Genomic DNA, 16042 nt, shown 5'->3' on the forward strand with positions numbered 1-16042 from the left:
TTTAATGATATTGTTACAAGAAACTGAAGATATGGATTGAAGGTGAAACCCGTAATTACCTAGTTACAAATCAAATCTCCTATGGCAATCATCTTCGAGGATCTGTCAAAGGATGTATAGAAAGTAAAGGAGTAAACAAGTATTTTTTTAAACTATTTGGGTGGATAAAAGACACGTCTAATTTTGATTCGGTAACATGACATTTAATTTAAATTTTCCCCTTTTTAGATATTTGATGAGTCTCGTAAACAGTACACATATTTTATACCAATAGAAAGTCAATTATTATTATATTTCCATCTATAGAGTGAATAAAATTTAAAAATAAGGCAGGATTGTAAAAGCTTAAATCCTAGCGTATGTTAAACAAGAATTATTACCATTGGTGGAGCTCTCACCAAAGCAGGAAACAAACAAATTAGATTAAGCATAGACAGGACTTACTCGAGCTGCAAAATTAGAAGGGGCTAATTTGACAATAATAGAAATTTTAACCAATTACCACAGCTTATTGTATATATAATATAATTACAATTATAATTACTAGAAAATAACATAAAAAGTTGGATCAAGTAAAATTACAGATAGTCCGGGACAATTATCACTGAGAAGTACAGTTTAATTGACGAACGCATATTATCTTAGAATCAAGGATGGATAATGTCCCTAATTGCATTTTGATGGTACAAAACCGTTTGAAAAGGAAATAGTACTCATTTATTTAATTAAATTTTAAAAAATTATATTGGACCAAAAAAAATATAAATATAAATTGATATACATTTTAGGGACATGATAAAATGGCATGATCCGGATGCAATAAAAAAGAGCAATTTAGAAAGCCCTACAATTGGTTAGTTTAAATTTTGGTAATAATTTGCATGGACTCAACTAGGTACGTACTTAATAGATATTGGAAGTGTTACGTGGTCAACCCAGAGACATTGGAAGAAACAAGGCATTCTAACACGAAAAGGTGGACAACAGAAATCGTAGGATAGTTTCGATTAATCCAAATTTATGTTTATGCTCAAACTCGTTAAAGATGATTGAAGCTACAAGAAGCCAAAATTATAAGCAGCTTGCACTGTGGTCAAAACTGAAAGAGTGCAAAAAATCCTGATCCTATTAAAGCTGAAAAAGTGACAATTTGTTAATTCAACCTCTGCTTACTCTTGCTTCTTCTCATCTTTGCCTTAAATCTTGATTTCACCATCAGAGTCTGTACTGTATTTGCAAAGTTCCCAACAGCCATTAAGACCAACAGAACACCGCAAAATATTACCTGTCCAAGCGTTTCTATCATTGTAAGTCTAAGGCTAATATGTGCAAAAAATATTATTGGATTCATTTGCTTCTGTTCCACTCAATAAATTGATGTACAAAGTGAAGTAAGAAAGCAAACACAGACAAACAAGTACCTGCCACTCAGAAACATCCCCAACAACTGCAGTCCTGAGCAACAAAAGTCCAACATATGCCTCAAATCCCTGAACCAAGATAAGATAGGACCACAAATATATTCCATAAGTCTCTCAAACCTCTGCTATGTTCAGGTCAATTACTTTCAGAATGTGAATAAAAAGACAATTGCCGTTTTAAAGCAAATTAACACAATATTTGCTTCCCAAATAATCATCTGTCACACAACACAATATAAATCATGAACATTATACGAACATTAATATCAAACGGGAATATAACAAATGTTGACATATATCATAGCAACCATGTTACCTGCAACGTGAAGAGTATGGGACACAACAACCACAGTTGGCCGTCCACACCAGCTGTTTCCCCCCACACAACATCCATCCTCTTAGCCTAAAATAAGAAAAACACAGATCAAAACTATAAAACTCTTTGATTTAACTACAAAACTAATGCAACAGGGAAGTTTTAATCTTATGATTGCAAACAAATTTGTGAAGTTATGACATCAAATAGTGAGTCAAACAGGTTAAAGGATTAGGCAGGATGATCGAGAGTTTGTGTGATGGCGGGTAAAATATAACTACAATAGGAAAGGAAAAACACAAGATATAGTATTTCCAACTTTGGCACCTTTCCCAGTGCAATACGAGTGTAAAGTCTTTGACGTTGATATCTATTTTGCAAAAGCATAGCAACTCCTTGCATCATAGCCCACTGTAAGAAAAGTTGTACACCTCTCTACATGCATAATTGAGACATAAATAATAGTTACATAACGATTAAGTAAAAGGAAGAAAAAACTATGCACTGGCGTAGGAGACTAACCTGCTTTTTTGCACAATCTGGCTGTCCTTTAATCTCCCAAGTGAGACTTACGAGGGCCATTATCATAGCACAATAATGATGATATATCCACCTGTAACCGTACAATAAGTTTTATTGCTAAAAGATTTTCTCCCATGTAAACCAATCTTAACACTCCACCCTCCCCAAAATGTTATGTAAGAGTGACAATATTAGCACGCAAACTAAATATGCCTCTCCCCTTTAAAAGAAATTATTAAGAAATTGAAGATATCATCTTTAGAGAAAATGTCAAAGAAAAAATTACTACATCAAGTGTTATAATTAATTGCATTGTGAAAAACTAAGCTAAGAAAAGTCTGTCCTACAAAATATAAGAAAGAATAAACCACAGAAAATCTGGCACTTGCAGCATTCAAAACCAAACACCAACCAAAATAACAGTTCTGGAACACTATTTTCTGTTAACCAGCAAAACCTCAAAAAGCGGCTTCAGGAAAATGACCTTTAAGTCAGATGTACATATCCAGCACTCAATAGTGCAAACAATTAATTTATCTCTACTATTGACAAGCTACCTGACAACACATTCCAATAACACTACAAATTTCAATGGAAAGTACCTTCAGATGCCTACACATGCGTCAAATAATCAGTGTTAGAGGAAGTCACTCAAGTGAGAACACCAGACTTGATTATTTGGAGAAATGAGAGCAATTAATATAAACCATTACATTCTATTTGAGTGGTCAAGAATCAAGAAAAAATAAATGCATTTAACTTTTTACGTGATGTGACTACTAATTAACATCACACTCTTGTTTACATTATACACATATATATAGATATATGGAGAAATCAAATTGTACCGGTGTCAATAACTCTGTTAATTTTGTTGATCCAACAGTTAAATTATAATTTCATATCATCATGATTATTCATGTTAAATTTTGTTAAAATTGAACGACAATAACAGGGTGATTAAATGATTCATATTCTGGTATATTTTGAAAAGTAAACATTATATCGATTTTTATTTATATAAACAAATCAAATAATTTTATATTATATAAATTTTTTATATCGTATCTATGTTAAAGGAACTTTAATCTAAACGTGAGTTTTGAGAAACATTCTCCAATTGCGTGAGAGAGAGATATCAAATTATACCGATATAACTTCTATCAAATGTTATACCGTAAATAACTTTATATTCATGTTGAATTTTGTCAATCCAACTGTAAGTTATAGTTTCATATCATCATGATTATCCGTGACAAATTTTGTTAAAACTGAACAATAACAACAAAGTGATCAAGTGATTATTTTAGTATATTTTGTTGAATACTAAACATTACTTCAATTTTGATCTACATAAGCGAGGTATCACATAATTTATATGAACATAAAATATTGTATATATGATAATAAAATTGAACATCATATTTTAGTATAATTTGATATATTCGTGATTATCCTTGACAAATTTTGTTGAAATTGAACAAGAAGATGACTAAATGATTCATATTTTAGTATATTTTTTGAAAAATAAGCCTTGCACCAATCTTGGTCTTTATAAATGAGGCATAATATAATTTTAGCTTAGCATAAAATTTTATATATGATCTCTGTTAATGAAACGTTTAATCTAACAGATAGTTTTGAAGGAAATAAAACATGATCCAAACAAAAGATATTGTACAATGTAACATTTGAAAAAAGTTACACCAGTGTAATTTGATCTCTCTCCATATATGTGTGCGTATGTGTATATATATATGTATGTATGTATATCACTGTATTTATGTATATTATTTGAATGTGTTCCCTATTTTGGGGGATATCTCCTGTTTAGGGATCCATCTTTTGTCTATTATCAGGATTTATTTATATTGTTTCTTATTTTCCTGCTTTGCTAATATCAGCAATTGTGTACACAATCTATGTATAATTAGTTATGCTAAGCATTTCCTCAAGCATCTAGCCAGTCCTTATGTTGGGTCACCCATAGATGTATTGTTCTAGGTGTGAAGGGTGCGTTAAGATTCACATCAAGTAGGAAGGTATAAACTTCCCTCGTTTAGCTAACTTCTAGGGTTACGTTATCCCTAATCCCTTTCAAATATGGTATTCAAACCTCTGAGGTCAAGTGGGGTAAATTTCAAACCTTGTGCCCCATTTTAATAAAAAATTGAATTCCAAAACAAGATAGGTGGATGTGTACATTATCCACACTTTAAGCCCTCTGTGGGAGCTGTGCTAGAGATGTAAAACCATTCATGTATCCTTACCTAATAGCTTAAGTTAGGAATAGTTGGTTCATGTACACATTGCAAGGCAAGCACAATAGCACATGATGAAAATACTGTAAAAGAACCAAAAAATGAATCCCTAACAAAAGTTCTCTTAAGAATGAAATGGAATCGTACTACTGTAGTACCTTCCAAAGAAAGAAAAGAAAAGAGTGGTGAAGAGATGAATTAAGTAGAATAAACCCAACTGTAACATCCACAGCCACACTAATAAAACCATATTTGCTCTTTATCAGCTAACTACCTTCACACCAGGGCAACTTTTATGACTCAATATTCCTAAAGCTTAATCCTTCCTCTCTAATAGACTTGTGGATTACACACACAGCCCAACCAATTAAATAACGTCTTCTACTATCTACGATAGCACAGCCAAGTTGCAGAGTATGAAGGGTAGAATAATAATCTATAATAAAAGTAATACAGTTTTCAGTCATTTGATTAAAGAAGAACAAAGCAACGAGCATGAAGCCAAAAACCCAATACCCATTAATTAACTATGATGCAAGCAAACATTGGGTTTAATGACTATACCAAGGACGAATATCACTTCCGTTGACTCTCAATATGTTCTCTCGCAATGCCAAACCAGTGTAAAGGAATAGCAGCCAGGCCTGATCATGACAATAATTATACTCAATGACAGGTTACCAACAAATATTTCATCATGTAAGCAGGTAAATACTAACATGACATCAAACAAGCACGATTTTAAAGAAAATACCTGGTACATCTGAACAGGAAAAGTTGGCAAGCATCCAGCCCAAACCCAAGATCTTAGAATAAGCAGGGTTGACGGAAAAAGCAAGAAAAGCAGGGCAGTTCTATCCTGAACAAAAGAAGTGTCATTTTCATAAATGTTAAACATTTCTTCTACATGGCAACAGGTGTTTGTGTGGAGCATGTCAGTAAAAGGCAGGATTTCAATGTGCAGAGCAAAAAGTTGTGTTTTGAACTATTGTGATGATGCAACCTTTAATGCTGATTTTGTGAACTTTGCTTCCCATCCCCACCCCAATTAATCTTGTGCCTCCTCACTTGTTCGAGCTTTACCATTTCCCAGCAAATCCACTGTCATATTGTGCTTTTGCCAGCAACTCCTGTTCCGTCCAATCTCAGTTCTCAAGGTTTTCATAAGGCTTGAGAGTGCTCTCCAAGACTTCGTATTTTATTTTTGTCCTCCTTGAGTTAAACTTATTTAAAATTTAATGCTGTACTCTCCGTGCTCCTTGACCTTCGTAGTTAATTAATGTGAACAATTAATGAGTATTTCTTCAATGTTGGGTAATGTTTAAGATTTTGAGTATTTATATGATTGTGGTACAAATTATTTATATCTTATATACATAATCTTTTGTATGGCGCTCATCAACCTATTCTCTATCCTGTTTCAGGGAAGGCCACCCCACACCACTATCTGGGACCAACAACTATAGCTCACAGATTTACCCAATTTGAAGTCAACCATGTTATTTCACGCAACACCTTTTCTTTCTTTTTTACAATAGTCATTTTAATGTGCAGAAACTCTGCAAGGATAAATAAAAGAATTGTAAACAAAAATACGAAATCAATCAAGCATGCAATCTCACACAACCACAAGACAAAATTCGGCATCCTCAGCAAAAGGTGAATCAAGGACATTAAATGAGAACGATAGGAAAAACACAACTGCGTGGGAAAATCCTACAGCACAAAACAACACAAAGCGTGGTCTAGAACTGCAAACATTTTTTTACATAACCATGTAACTGCGTGAAACAAGTAGGCAAACGGCAAATGTTCACGACAAGAAACGGTTCATGAGGAGAAAGAGAGTGGAATACGTGTATATATATATAGATATATTTATATTCATATTTATACCCTGTAACTGTTGTATTCTTCTTTGACCTTGAGCTGAACATCCTTCCTGGAGGCACGAACGTTGATAGGTCCTAGAAACATCCTCAAAAAGCCTCCTGAAGCAATTGAATTCGAATCGATAACACAAATCGCATTACACACAAAAAAATGCATTGATTACAAATACGGACAAAAGTAACCTTGTGCATGGCCAGGGAGAAGCGAAGAAGCTTCACTGTCGACGATGATGCATCTCGCTCTGTGCAAATCTTCATCCAACTGCAACCAAACAAAGAGATCCATTAAATGAAGCAATTGAATTGCGGAATTAAAAAAAGAGAGAGAGTGTATCAATTATTAACTAACCTTATCGGCTAAAGACGGAGCGATGAGTTTGTTGGAGAGAAGAGAATCGAGAGAGGAACGGAGCGAGTGGATTCTGGAATCGACGCGCCGAACACGCTGCCGGAGAGGCTCCTCGTCGGAGGAAGTTTTGGAGATGTGCGCCGCAACTGCTTCCTGAACCTCCTTCGCTTCTTCGATCACGCTCGCCACTGATTCCTCAATCGACGATTCCTCCATTGCTACCACCAGCGCACACGCACACGCACACGCTCACGCTCACGCACCCACTCTCACTGATACTGACACTGATTCACACACACACGCAACGCAACAAACTACTTCACACCAATCCAATCTTACATTTTCCCTTTTTATTATTCTTAACTAATAACCCTCACCACTTCAACCGATTAAAACCTAATTATATATCCAAATGCTTCAATTCAAGCAACGTTCCCTATTCCAATTTTTCTTAATCCTCACTGCAAAAAAATAGCACACGATTTCTACACATCTTTTTAAACAATAATAACTAAATTTAATAAAAATGACTGATTAATTAATTAAACCTTTCTCGTGACACTGTTTTCTTTTGGAACTGCTTTTTCCTCCTCCGTGCCTTTTCACTTCCTTCGATTTTGTTTTATATAATTTATTTTTGTGGATGTGGTTACCTTCTTCATTTTGCTTCCTAAACCAGATCAAACTACTGCAAAATACAGATCAAACTCGAATGAAAATAATAATAATCACCGAAATAATTTTTTAATTACTTCCTGAAAATAATAATAATAATTTGTTTTAGGATAAAATATTTTAAATTCAAATACATAATCCATGAGTGCTTCCTACATAATTATACTAATGAAAATAATCATTTTCAATTTTAAAGGGAAAAAAAATTAAAACGCTTTTATTTAAAAAGACTAGAAATATATTTAAATTGTTATTTGTATGGGGACTACTTTCATTTGTCTTGTTATCTTTATTTTTTTTTTATTAAATTGTTGTTTAGGTTATATGAATTTGATCGAGCTTCACGTGTTTTTTTTTCTTTTCTTTTATGCTATTTTTTATGTAATGATAAAATTAAAAAGAAAATGTTATCTACAAAAAATTATAGTATTTAGAATTTAGTATCTATCATTCAATTTGAACCAATATACATGTAGGTTTAAAGTGAATAGCATAGATATATGCTTGTATGAATATTATAATATAATTAATTTTAATAGTTAACTATATACTCTCCTATAACTCTAAATTATGTTGTCTCCTTTTATGTCAAGATCAATTAAATAGATCATCATTAATAATTGCAGTTTTCTAAAAAAAATGTTCGAAATAGTTTTGTTAAGTCATGATTAATTATATATATTAAAAATATTCACAAGTACAAAGTAAAAAAAATACTAAAATTGATATTTTCTTGGGAGATTTGTACAAAGTTTTATTTTTTAGGGTCAAGTTCGACAAATAACATAACTAGGTTTTTAAAATACATTATTAATGTAAAGAATTTATCAATTTTACTAATAATTAATATCTAAAAATGATTAAATTTAAATTTGATTTTGTGTTGTTTAATAAATGTTTATCGCATTGCACAAAGTAATTTTTTTGTTACATTTTTAATGTTATCGTAATACAATAATTATAATTAATGACATTATAAACATTTGATAAGTAGTTTAGTGATTCAAGTTGTTTGATTCTATGTTCAGTGTGGGGGAGATAAAACTTATTTTAAACATTTATATACTTAAAAAAATAATGAATATTTGTAAAATCTTGTCGAAAACTTATTTCAACATATGCAAATAGTTCATGACTCTTGTAAGCATTTTTTCAGATAATTTCAATAAATTGAAACATGTACTAATCCATGAGAAAAAGTTTATGTATCTATTGCCATATAACTTTTCTGAATTTGCTTTGTGGGGATTGGTGTGGAAGGTGGCTGTAGTAGATGGAGCGTGTTGGTAAGAAAATAACCAAAGCTAGGCAATTTCTCCTTTCACCATATCATTACCCAATAAAATTTTAAACTCAACATTACCTTTCACTTCATGTTTGTTTATAGATATCTGGAAGTGGTTATTATATATTCTAGATTTAAATATTCAGAAGATCATTTTTGTATTTCATTTAAGTTTTGGAATGACCATATCCAGAAATGAGTTATAAGTTTCGCATTTCTATGTCTAGAATAATGTGCTGTAAATGGTATTGATGATCAGGATCCACAACTCATTTATGTTTATTTATGGATCTTAACATCTGAAAGGTAAGTTTCTGGATGACCAAATCTCGGAGTGACATATTAATTCAGGTAAGTTTCTGGATGACCAAATCTCGGAGTGACATATTAATTCTGGATTTTCATATTCATAACTTTGTAATTTGATGGATGACCAAATCTCAGAGTGACATATTAATTCTGGATTTTCATATTCATAACTTTGTAATTTGACATAAATATAGAGAAGGTAAACTCTTATGTCAGTTGGGGTGTAGGTCTGAATTATTGTGTTGGTTTATGAAGTATATGAGATAAATGTATGTCTGACTAAATTTGGGTGTAGATTGCATCGTTGAAATAGTCGAATTAATCTACTGTTGAAAAAGTTGTTTCAGGACTGGTAGGAATCGCACCAACATCTGCTATAGTAACAGAGACTTTTGAGTTACGAAGAAATTATGAGGAAATTTGGTAGTTGAGAATGTTTAAATCACCACTCAAAGATGGACTCAGCCCTTGCGTCTCATCAAGAACAGGGAAGAACATTCAGCAAAAGTTTAAAGATTGCTTCAACCAATTAAAATATTAGGCAAACCAATTAACCTGCTGAAAAGAATTCAAAGACTACCACCTTCACTATTCTAAAACCATGCGAAAGGTTTGACCCTTCTAAAATACTATCTTTACTCTTTCAAAATAATGAGTCATTTTACGAAATAAGATGCAATTATAACAAAAATTGTAATAAAATACATACACCTGTATCTGTATCTGCTCAATGATATTTTTTGGGCACACAATCTTAAAAATCAATTCAAAACCAGAATCGCATGCTTAGCAGTTTCAAAGCTCTTTTATTTGGAGCAATATTCAATAGTGATAATCCCAAATTTATTTTATATTCTTGTTGCACTATCAAATCTTAATTTTATAATGAGCATCTCATTCGACAGTTTTGGATTTTGACAAATATTACTGTCCAACAAAAAAAGGTGTCGTTGCAACTTATTACAGCCACAAGACGAAACCATAAGATGTCTTCATTCAGGAACAGGGACACTCCAAATCTCAAAACACATAATTTCAGATAAATAGCACCCTAAAACATGAAATATGAAGAAGATAAGAATCCCGGGAGCGTGAATATTTAAAACGGCCTAAACTTACATTCTTTGCTAAGGCTACTTGGGTGAAACAATAATCTACTTACTGCAAACATATTCAGGTTAAATTACAGCCACGGCACCTTCATATGGAGACTTACAAGTTGCCACCACTTTGTCTTCCTCTTTGTGGTTGAACACAAACAGCTGTTATCAATGCAGCAACACATTCTTAGATCTTCAATGAAGAAATTGGGATTTTTTCAGCAGATGAATCTGTTTCTTTGAAACCCAACATCTTGTTTAGTGCAGCAATGTAGGCCTTGACACTCGAAACAACAACATCCATTCCCGCTCCAGTCCCACTATAAAAAGAGAAATGTCATGTCCATGGATCATTAGAAAGGCCTAATACACCGAAGAACTCCACTAAAGAATTCATCATACCTAAATGTTCGAAGAACAGTCTCCCCAGTTAAAGCACGAGTAGTAGTGGTAGTTGTTTCACTATCAGCACGAATTAGAACCCGGGTAGTGGCAATTGCATCAATGCCTTCAGTGACTGCATTCATCGAGTACTCAAGAAGTGTTACCGGCTCCTGCATAAAAATTAAGAGCACCGGATTCCTCCATTATACCAATAAATAGTGAAAACAATTATAGTATAACTCAATTACAAGAGCAAGGGAAATCAAGAAACATCTAAGATTTACAATACTTGGTGACTAGAATCACAGGTTTGGTGGCAATAACAAACAAAAAATATTATTTATATAATGCAACGCGTCCAAGCTCAGTAACCTAACAAGCAACAACGAATATATACAATTCCAAACCTTCACAATCAGATCGATAGCCTTGTAAGCCGAATCCACTGGTCCTGTACCAACAGAACATGCAACATGCGTTCTACCATCACTGCTCAAAAGTTTGACAGTTGATGTTGAAAGACCAAGAGTTCCACAAGTCACCTGCATCTGATAGATATTAGCTTATGCTTGTTCTATTATTTCCATGCCATTATATTAAATTATATCAATTTACCTGTATATCACCCAGTTTCCAGACAGGCTCTGCTTGAAAAACTTCATCTGATACCAATGCTCTGAGGTCAGCATCAGTAACCCTCTGACACAAAATAAAAGTAAGTTAATCACCATCCATCCATCAGATACAGAATTCCCAAAAACTTTGATTCCATACAGAAAAGAGACACCAATTTTATTCACAGACCAAATTAATTTCTTGACATCAAACATTACATACCAAAAGACAACTACGCCCAACTTATTCACTCGGCCAACAATAGCCTGATCTAATGACTTGCATAGTACCATCAGTAACACTAGAAAGGGAAAGAAAATCATTGGCTCTAATTTACCTTTTTTTGCTCAGCCACTGCTTTAAAACGCCAAAATAAACTTTGAACTTGGTCATCTTTAAGTTCATAACCAAGCTGAAAAAACAGAGAATAACTCAAAACCCAGGGGAAAAAAAATCAACATTTCAACCCAAATATTTGTATACCTCTTCAAGTCGCTTTCTCAAAGCATGGCGTCCACTGTAAAAAAAAGGATAGAAGTGTTCGTTATGAAGAGAAGATAAAAGAGCAGACAAATTGATTGCACAAGGTATCAAGAGAGGAGCCATTAACAATGCAACAAACAAGAAATAAAGAGGCATGTTTTTTGAAATACCTCAGAGAAGATACAGTATGCAAAATATTAACTATTAGGCTACATAAAAGTTCCATTATTAGATGCTAAATACCCTAAATGTCAGCTAGCCAATGCATGAAACACCAAATAATGCAAGTACTCTTGAAATGTTTTAAGATTAAAGTTACCCTAGCCTACAGTGACATCTAATACTATGAGCGTCTTATAGTAAATATCAGAATTCATGCATTTGAGTATATAATTCAGTCCTCTACTGCTGTCAAGTGCCAGACATATCGAACAAGTATGATGCTTCTGATTATAATAAATAAACGGTCTAGAATCATCATTGCTTCCAGAGTTTCATCATGCCAAAGTCAGACAACTTCTCATGCATCAACTCAAATATAACCAGTATGCTTGCACCATTAGCACTTGGATTGGATAGGTCCAGAAAGCTAGAGCCATAATGTTTTCTCATGTTAAGATAAGAAAACTCAAAATTTAATATTATCAGCAAGGCAGCTACCTGACCAACGTTTTAAGCCATGTTGTATCTGACAAGGAACATGTTCCAAATGTATGAATATAATTATGATGATAGTACATAACGAGACACTCTACAATGTGTCAATTGGCTTTCTATGTTTCTACCTCATGTGTATGTGGGCTGTTCACTCTAAACAACTGTTTTTTTAAGATGGTGTGTGTGGGAAACATTCTCAAACCCCAATAAGTAGTAAAATACTAAAGGGTTTTATGAAGTTGAAGAACATGGTGGAATATTTTAAACTTAGGTCAACATCAAAGATGACCAGCATTCCTTTGAACATGGAATTCTTACAGTTCCAGGCATAAATACTTCAGTTCACATTTTGTTTGGCAGTAAACATTCACATTAAGCCAACTCAAAAGAGTAGTGAGAAACAAAAGATGCAAACATAGCAAAACCATGCTTAAGAATCTCTCTATAGCAGCTAATAGAAGGATAAACTAAACTATCACTGCAACTTGTTTTGTCATGTCATGCTGACAGTAAATATTGTAATTGAACATATAAAAATAATACTTAGGAAATGATAAATTCTACAGAATTTGAAACGAAAATAGGGATTTCTAGGGTGTATAAGATCCATGTAGATATATGTGCTCCAGAGAAACGAAAATTGCATACCTGAGCTTCCCCAGTACAATACCGGCTTCATTGGTTCTTTCAAGCCCAATGTCCTCAGGGGCAATTATTTCATATGTACCTTTGTGCTTTAGCATTCCATCCTACAAAATTTTTGAAGAGAAATGGCTACATCAAAGGACAGCTTTGATGAGGGCTTAAGGCTAAGTCACCATAGAAATAACAGGTATGTATGAGATTGCAAGTAAGGAACCAGATTTAAACATATTTACCACAAACAGAGAGAACACTAAAGTAATTTGGGCATACAAATTGGAAGAAAAGATGCAGCAGTAGCTAGTTCAAAAACTCATTTCGAGCATAAGCACACAAACTGTAAACTGTCATACAAGGAATATATGTATTTAACGTAGCCAACCTGATGTATGCCACTTTCATGGGCGAAGGCATTAGCTCCCACAAGAGCCTTGTGAGGCTGTAACTGCAAACCAGTGTACTCTTCGACCTATAGGAAAAGATCATGATAAATGGAACAATCAATAAAGGTCTTTAAAAGGGAGAAGAAATAACAGAGAGGTCATTTTTCAGATACTAAACCATCTTGCTCGTCAGAAAGATGTGCTTGGTATTAATTCCAGTGTAGAGATTGCCAGTGACATGTGCTCCGCATCTCAGCGCCATCACAACCTTCAAAAAAGAAATAAACAAGTTTTGAAGCAAACAAACATCGAATGATCATGCTCCAGTAACATATGTTACTTACATCAACTGGACAACAATAATTGGACCCTCACCTCTTCTAAGGAGGCATTTCCAGCCCTTTCGCCAATCCCATTAATCGTCACTTCCAGTTGCCTTGCACCAGCACGTGCACCCTGAAAGCAAGCATCCGAGAGCACACAATCTCAGAATCCAATTTCGTTGCATGCATGTTTAAAGACTTAACAAGTACTCTGAACATACCTCGATGGTATTTGCAGTAGAAAGTCCAAGATCATTCTGGCAGTGGGTGGAAATAACAACATTTTCAATTCCAGGAGTATTAGCTTTAATATCAGCAATCAACCTTCCAAATTCGCTCGGCAAGTTTATACCAACAGTGTCAGGTATGTTAAGCGTGGTCGCCCCAGCCTTAATAACTTCTCCAAGAATTTCATAAAGAAACTCCCTGTCCGACCTGATAAGCAGTACAAACACCAAAAAAAAACCAACACTCAGTGTAGAAAGTGACACTGTTGATCAATGAACAATTCACAGCATTAAACACAAGGTTTAAAATAATATTGTGGGAAACAGGAAACAGATGCTGCTAAAGTGGCCACCAAGAAATTATTTAAACTGCAGACAAGATTTTGGTGTGTCCTTGATGTTGCAGGAAATTGCATGCACCAAAAAGCTTGTCAATTTGACCTCATCGCGGACCTTATTTTAAAACATTGATTAATCAATAGTTAATAAAACAGTGACAGTGACAGTGATTATTTTAATGGTAACCTTCCAGCATCTTCAGGACTGAACTCAACGTCTTCACAGCCCAAACTGCGAGCGAACTTGACCATACTGCGGGCAGTGTCGATGACCTTCTCTTTGGACATTCTGAGCTTATACTCCATGTGAATGGCGCTGGTGGCAATGAACGTGTGAATCCTGGGCCTCTTGGCGTACTTAACGGCCTCCCAGGCTCTCCGAATGTCATTCTCGTTGCAGCGCGAGAGGCCGCAGATTACGGGAACGTAACCGTCGTCGTCCACGGCGTTTCCCACCTCACTCGCGATCGCCTTGACGGCCTCGAAGTCGTCCTTGGAGGCGGCGGGGAAGCCGGCCTCGATGATGTCCACGCCGAGTTTCGCGAGCTGGCGCGCCACGTCGAGCTTCTCCTTGGACGTCATGGAGGCTCCCGGAGACTGCTCGCCGTCGCGGAGCGTGGTGTCGAAAATGCGGACATACGAAGGGTCCGCAATGCGGTTGGGGACGTACGGAGGACGCCGCCGCAAAGAAGGCTCCGAAGCGCAGCACGAAACGGCGAATCGCGATTTGAATTGGAGAGAAGAGTGTCTCAACGAAGTCTGAGGGAAACGGAGGGCGAGCAACACGCTGCTGCTATTGCGGTTCGGATTGTGGTGGTGAGAGGTGGAGGGAATGAGAAGAGGATTACGAATCACGGTGGCCATGGAGAAACCCTAACAGAAAGAGACGGTTGAATATTCTGGAATGTTCTGGAATATCGAGTTGAGTGGTGGAAACACCGCGGTGGGAGCTCGGAGATTTAACGACTTGGTGGCGGCGCTTCTTCTTTTCTGCTGAGTCACCTCTTTCTGGTTTATTAGATAGAAGTGACGTGGAGCAAAGAAACTGAACCTTTTCTCACTATTGCTGCAGAGAAATTGTGCGCAAATCGAAAAATGAATAGAATCCGAGAAACGTAATTTATTAATTGTTTTTATTTTTGTTCTCATAATAATACTTTTTATTTTTGTGAATAGAAATCTAATTTAAAGGAGAATCCTTGTTGATGGTATTTAATTAATTTTTTAGAAATGAATAATATAATATAATTATTTAAAAATTTAATTCTAAATTATAAAGGCATGGTCCTTCTGGTGTGTCAGAGTTGATGAAGCGTAATTGGCATCGTTATATGGGGAAAAAAGCTTGTGTTATAACGGCTATAGTTTATCACAAAAAACAGAGAAAGAGGAGCAGTGTGTTAAATTGCATGGACCCATCACGGGGAGAATTTGTGAGGCCGCAGAAGCAACCAACCAGGATTTAAGGCTGCTTCTTACTGCACCTGATCAATTTGCATCCAATACATATACATATTAAGGAAAAGTCTCTTTTGCCCTCAATTATTTAGAGTACTGTTTCGAGTTCATTGAAGCACTCGTTGAACAATGTGACAAAAAAAGAGCTGTCAAGAGAGAAGAAATGTGCATCAGAGAACAGAAGAGTGTTGGTGGGTTAAAAAGAATCTGAGTTTTTTTGAGAAACTGGTGAATTTTGGATTTGTATATTTGGAATTTTTTTCTAATTCGATAGAAAAGTCTGGAGATTTTCTATATTATGATATTGTTTGGAAGTTTAAAGAAGAATTGATTGGTTCCAGATTTGAATATTCATAACTATTCTGAATAACTAAATATGAAAATTTGTAAGCTAATAATGTT

At 34.8% G+C, this 16042-nt stretch overlaps 2 protein-coding genes across 5 annotated transcripts; both read right to left on the bottom strand.

Annotated features, from left to right (window-relative positions):
• Nucleotides 1-977: 977 nt before the first annotated feature.
• Nucleotides 978-7568, bottom strand: LOC137828655 (uncharacterized). 2 transcript variants are annotated; one of them, XM_068635318.2, is made up of 11 exons: nucleotides 7310-7568; nucleotides 6762-7222; nucleotides 6596-6674; nucleotides 6417-6511; nucleotides 5275-5379; nucleotides 5085-5164; nucleotides 2260-2350; nucleotides 2065-2172; nucleotides 1738-1824; nucleotides 1422-1490; nucleotides 978-1285 (listed from the first exon to the last, which is right to left on the bottom strand). In XM_068635318.2, the coding sequence occupies exons 2-11, from the start codon at nucleotides 6975-6977 to the stop codon at nucleotides 1154-1156; spliced, it is 1062 nt and encodes a 353-aa protein (XP_068491419.2). In that variant the 5' UTR covers nucleotides 6978-7222; nucleotides 7310-7568; the 3' UTR covers nucleotides 978-1153. The 2 variants fall into 2 exon arrangements, with proteins under 2 accessions (XP_068491419.2, XP_068491420.2); XM_068635319.2 differs by lacking the exon at nucleotides 7310-7568 and having other exon boundaries at nucleotides 6762-7274.
• Nucleotides 7569-10006: 2438 nt separating this feature from the next.
• On the bottom strand, nucleotides 10007-15555 carry LOC137828319 (2-isopropylmalate synthase 2, chloroplastic). Of its 3 annotated transcripts, none has more exons than XM_068634840.2 (12): nucleotides 14370-15555; nucleotides 13839-14052; nucleotides 13670-13750; nucleotides 13473-13562; nucleotides 13294-13380; nucleotides 12918-13018; nucleotides 11613-11646; nucleotides 11467-11541; nucleotides 11130-11213; nucleotides 10922-11056; nucleotides 10533-10684; nucleotides 10007-10450 (listed from the first exon to the last, which is right to left on the bottom strand). In XM_068634840.2, exons 1-12 carry the CDS (start codon nucleotides 15044-15046, stop codon nucleotides 10318-10320), a joined length of 1863 nt encoding a protein of 620 aa, XP_068490941.1. In that variant the 5' UTR covers nucleotides 15047-15555; the 3' UTR covers nucleotides 10007-10317. The 3 variants fall into 3 exon arrangements, 2 of the variants coding, with proteins under 2 accessions (XP_068490941.1, XP_068490940.1); XM_068634839.2 differs by having other exon boundaries at nucleotides 10922-11062; nucleotides 14370-15362; XR_011083856.2 differs by lacking the exons at nucleotides 10007-10450; nucleotides 10533-10684 and having other exon boundaries at nucleotides 10992-11056; nucleotides 11130-11215; nucleotides 11468-11541; nucleotides 14370-15362.
• Nucleotides 15556-16042: the final 487 nt, after the last annotated feature.

Source organism: Phaseolus vulgaris, chromosome 7, assembly GCF_051622355.1.
Source record: "Phaseolus vulgaris cultivar YP4 chromosome 7, ASM5162235v1, whole genome shotgun sequence".
Taxonomy (NCBI): domain Eukaryota; kingdom Viridiplantae; phylum Streptophyta; class Magnoliopsida; order Fabales; family Fabaceae; genus Phaseolus; species Phaseolus vulgaris.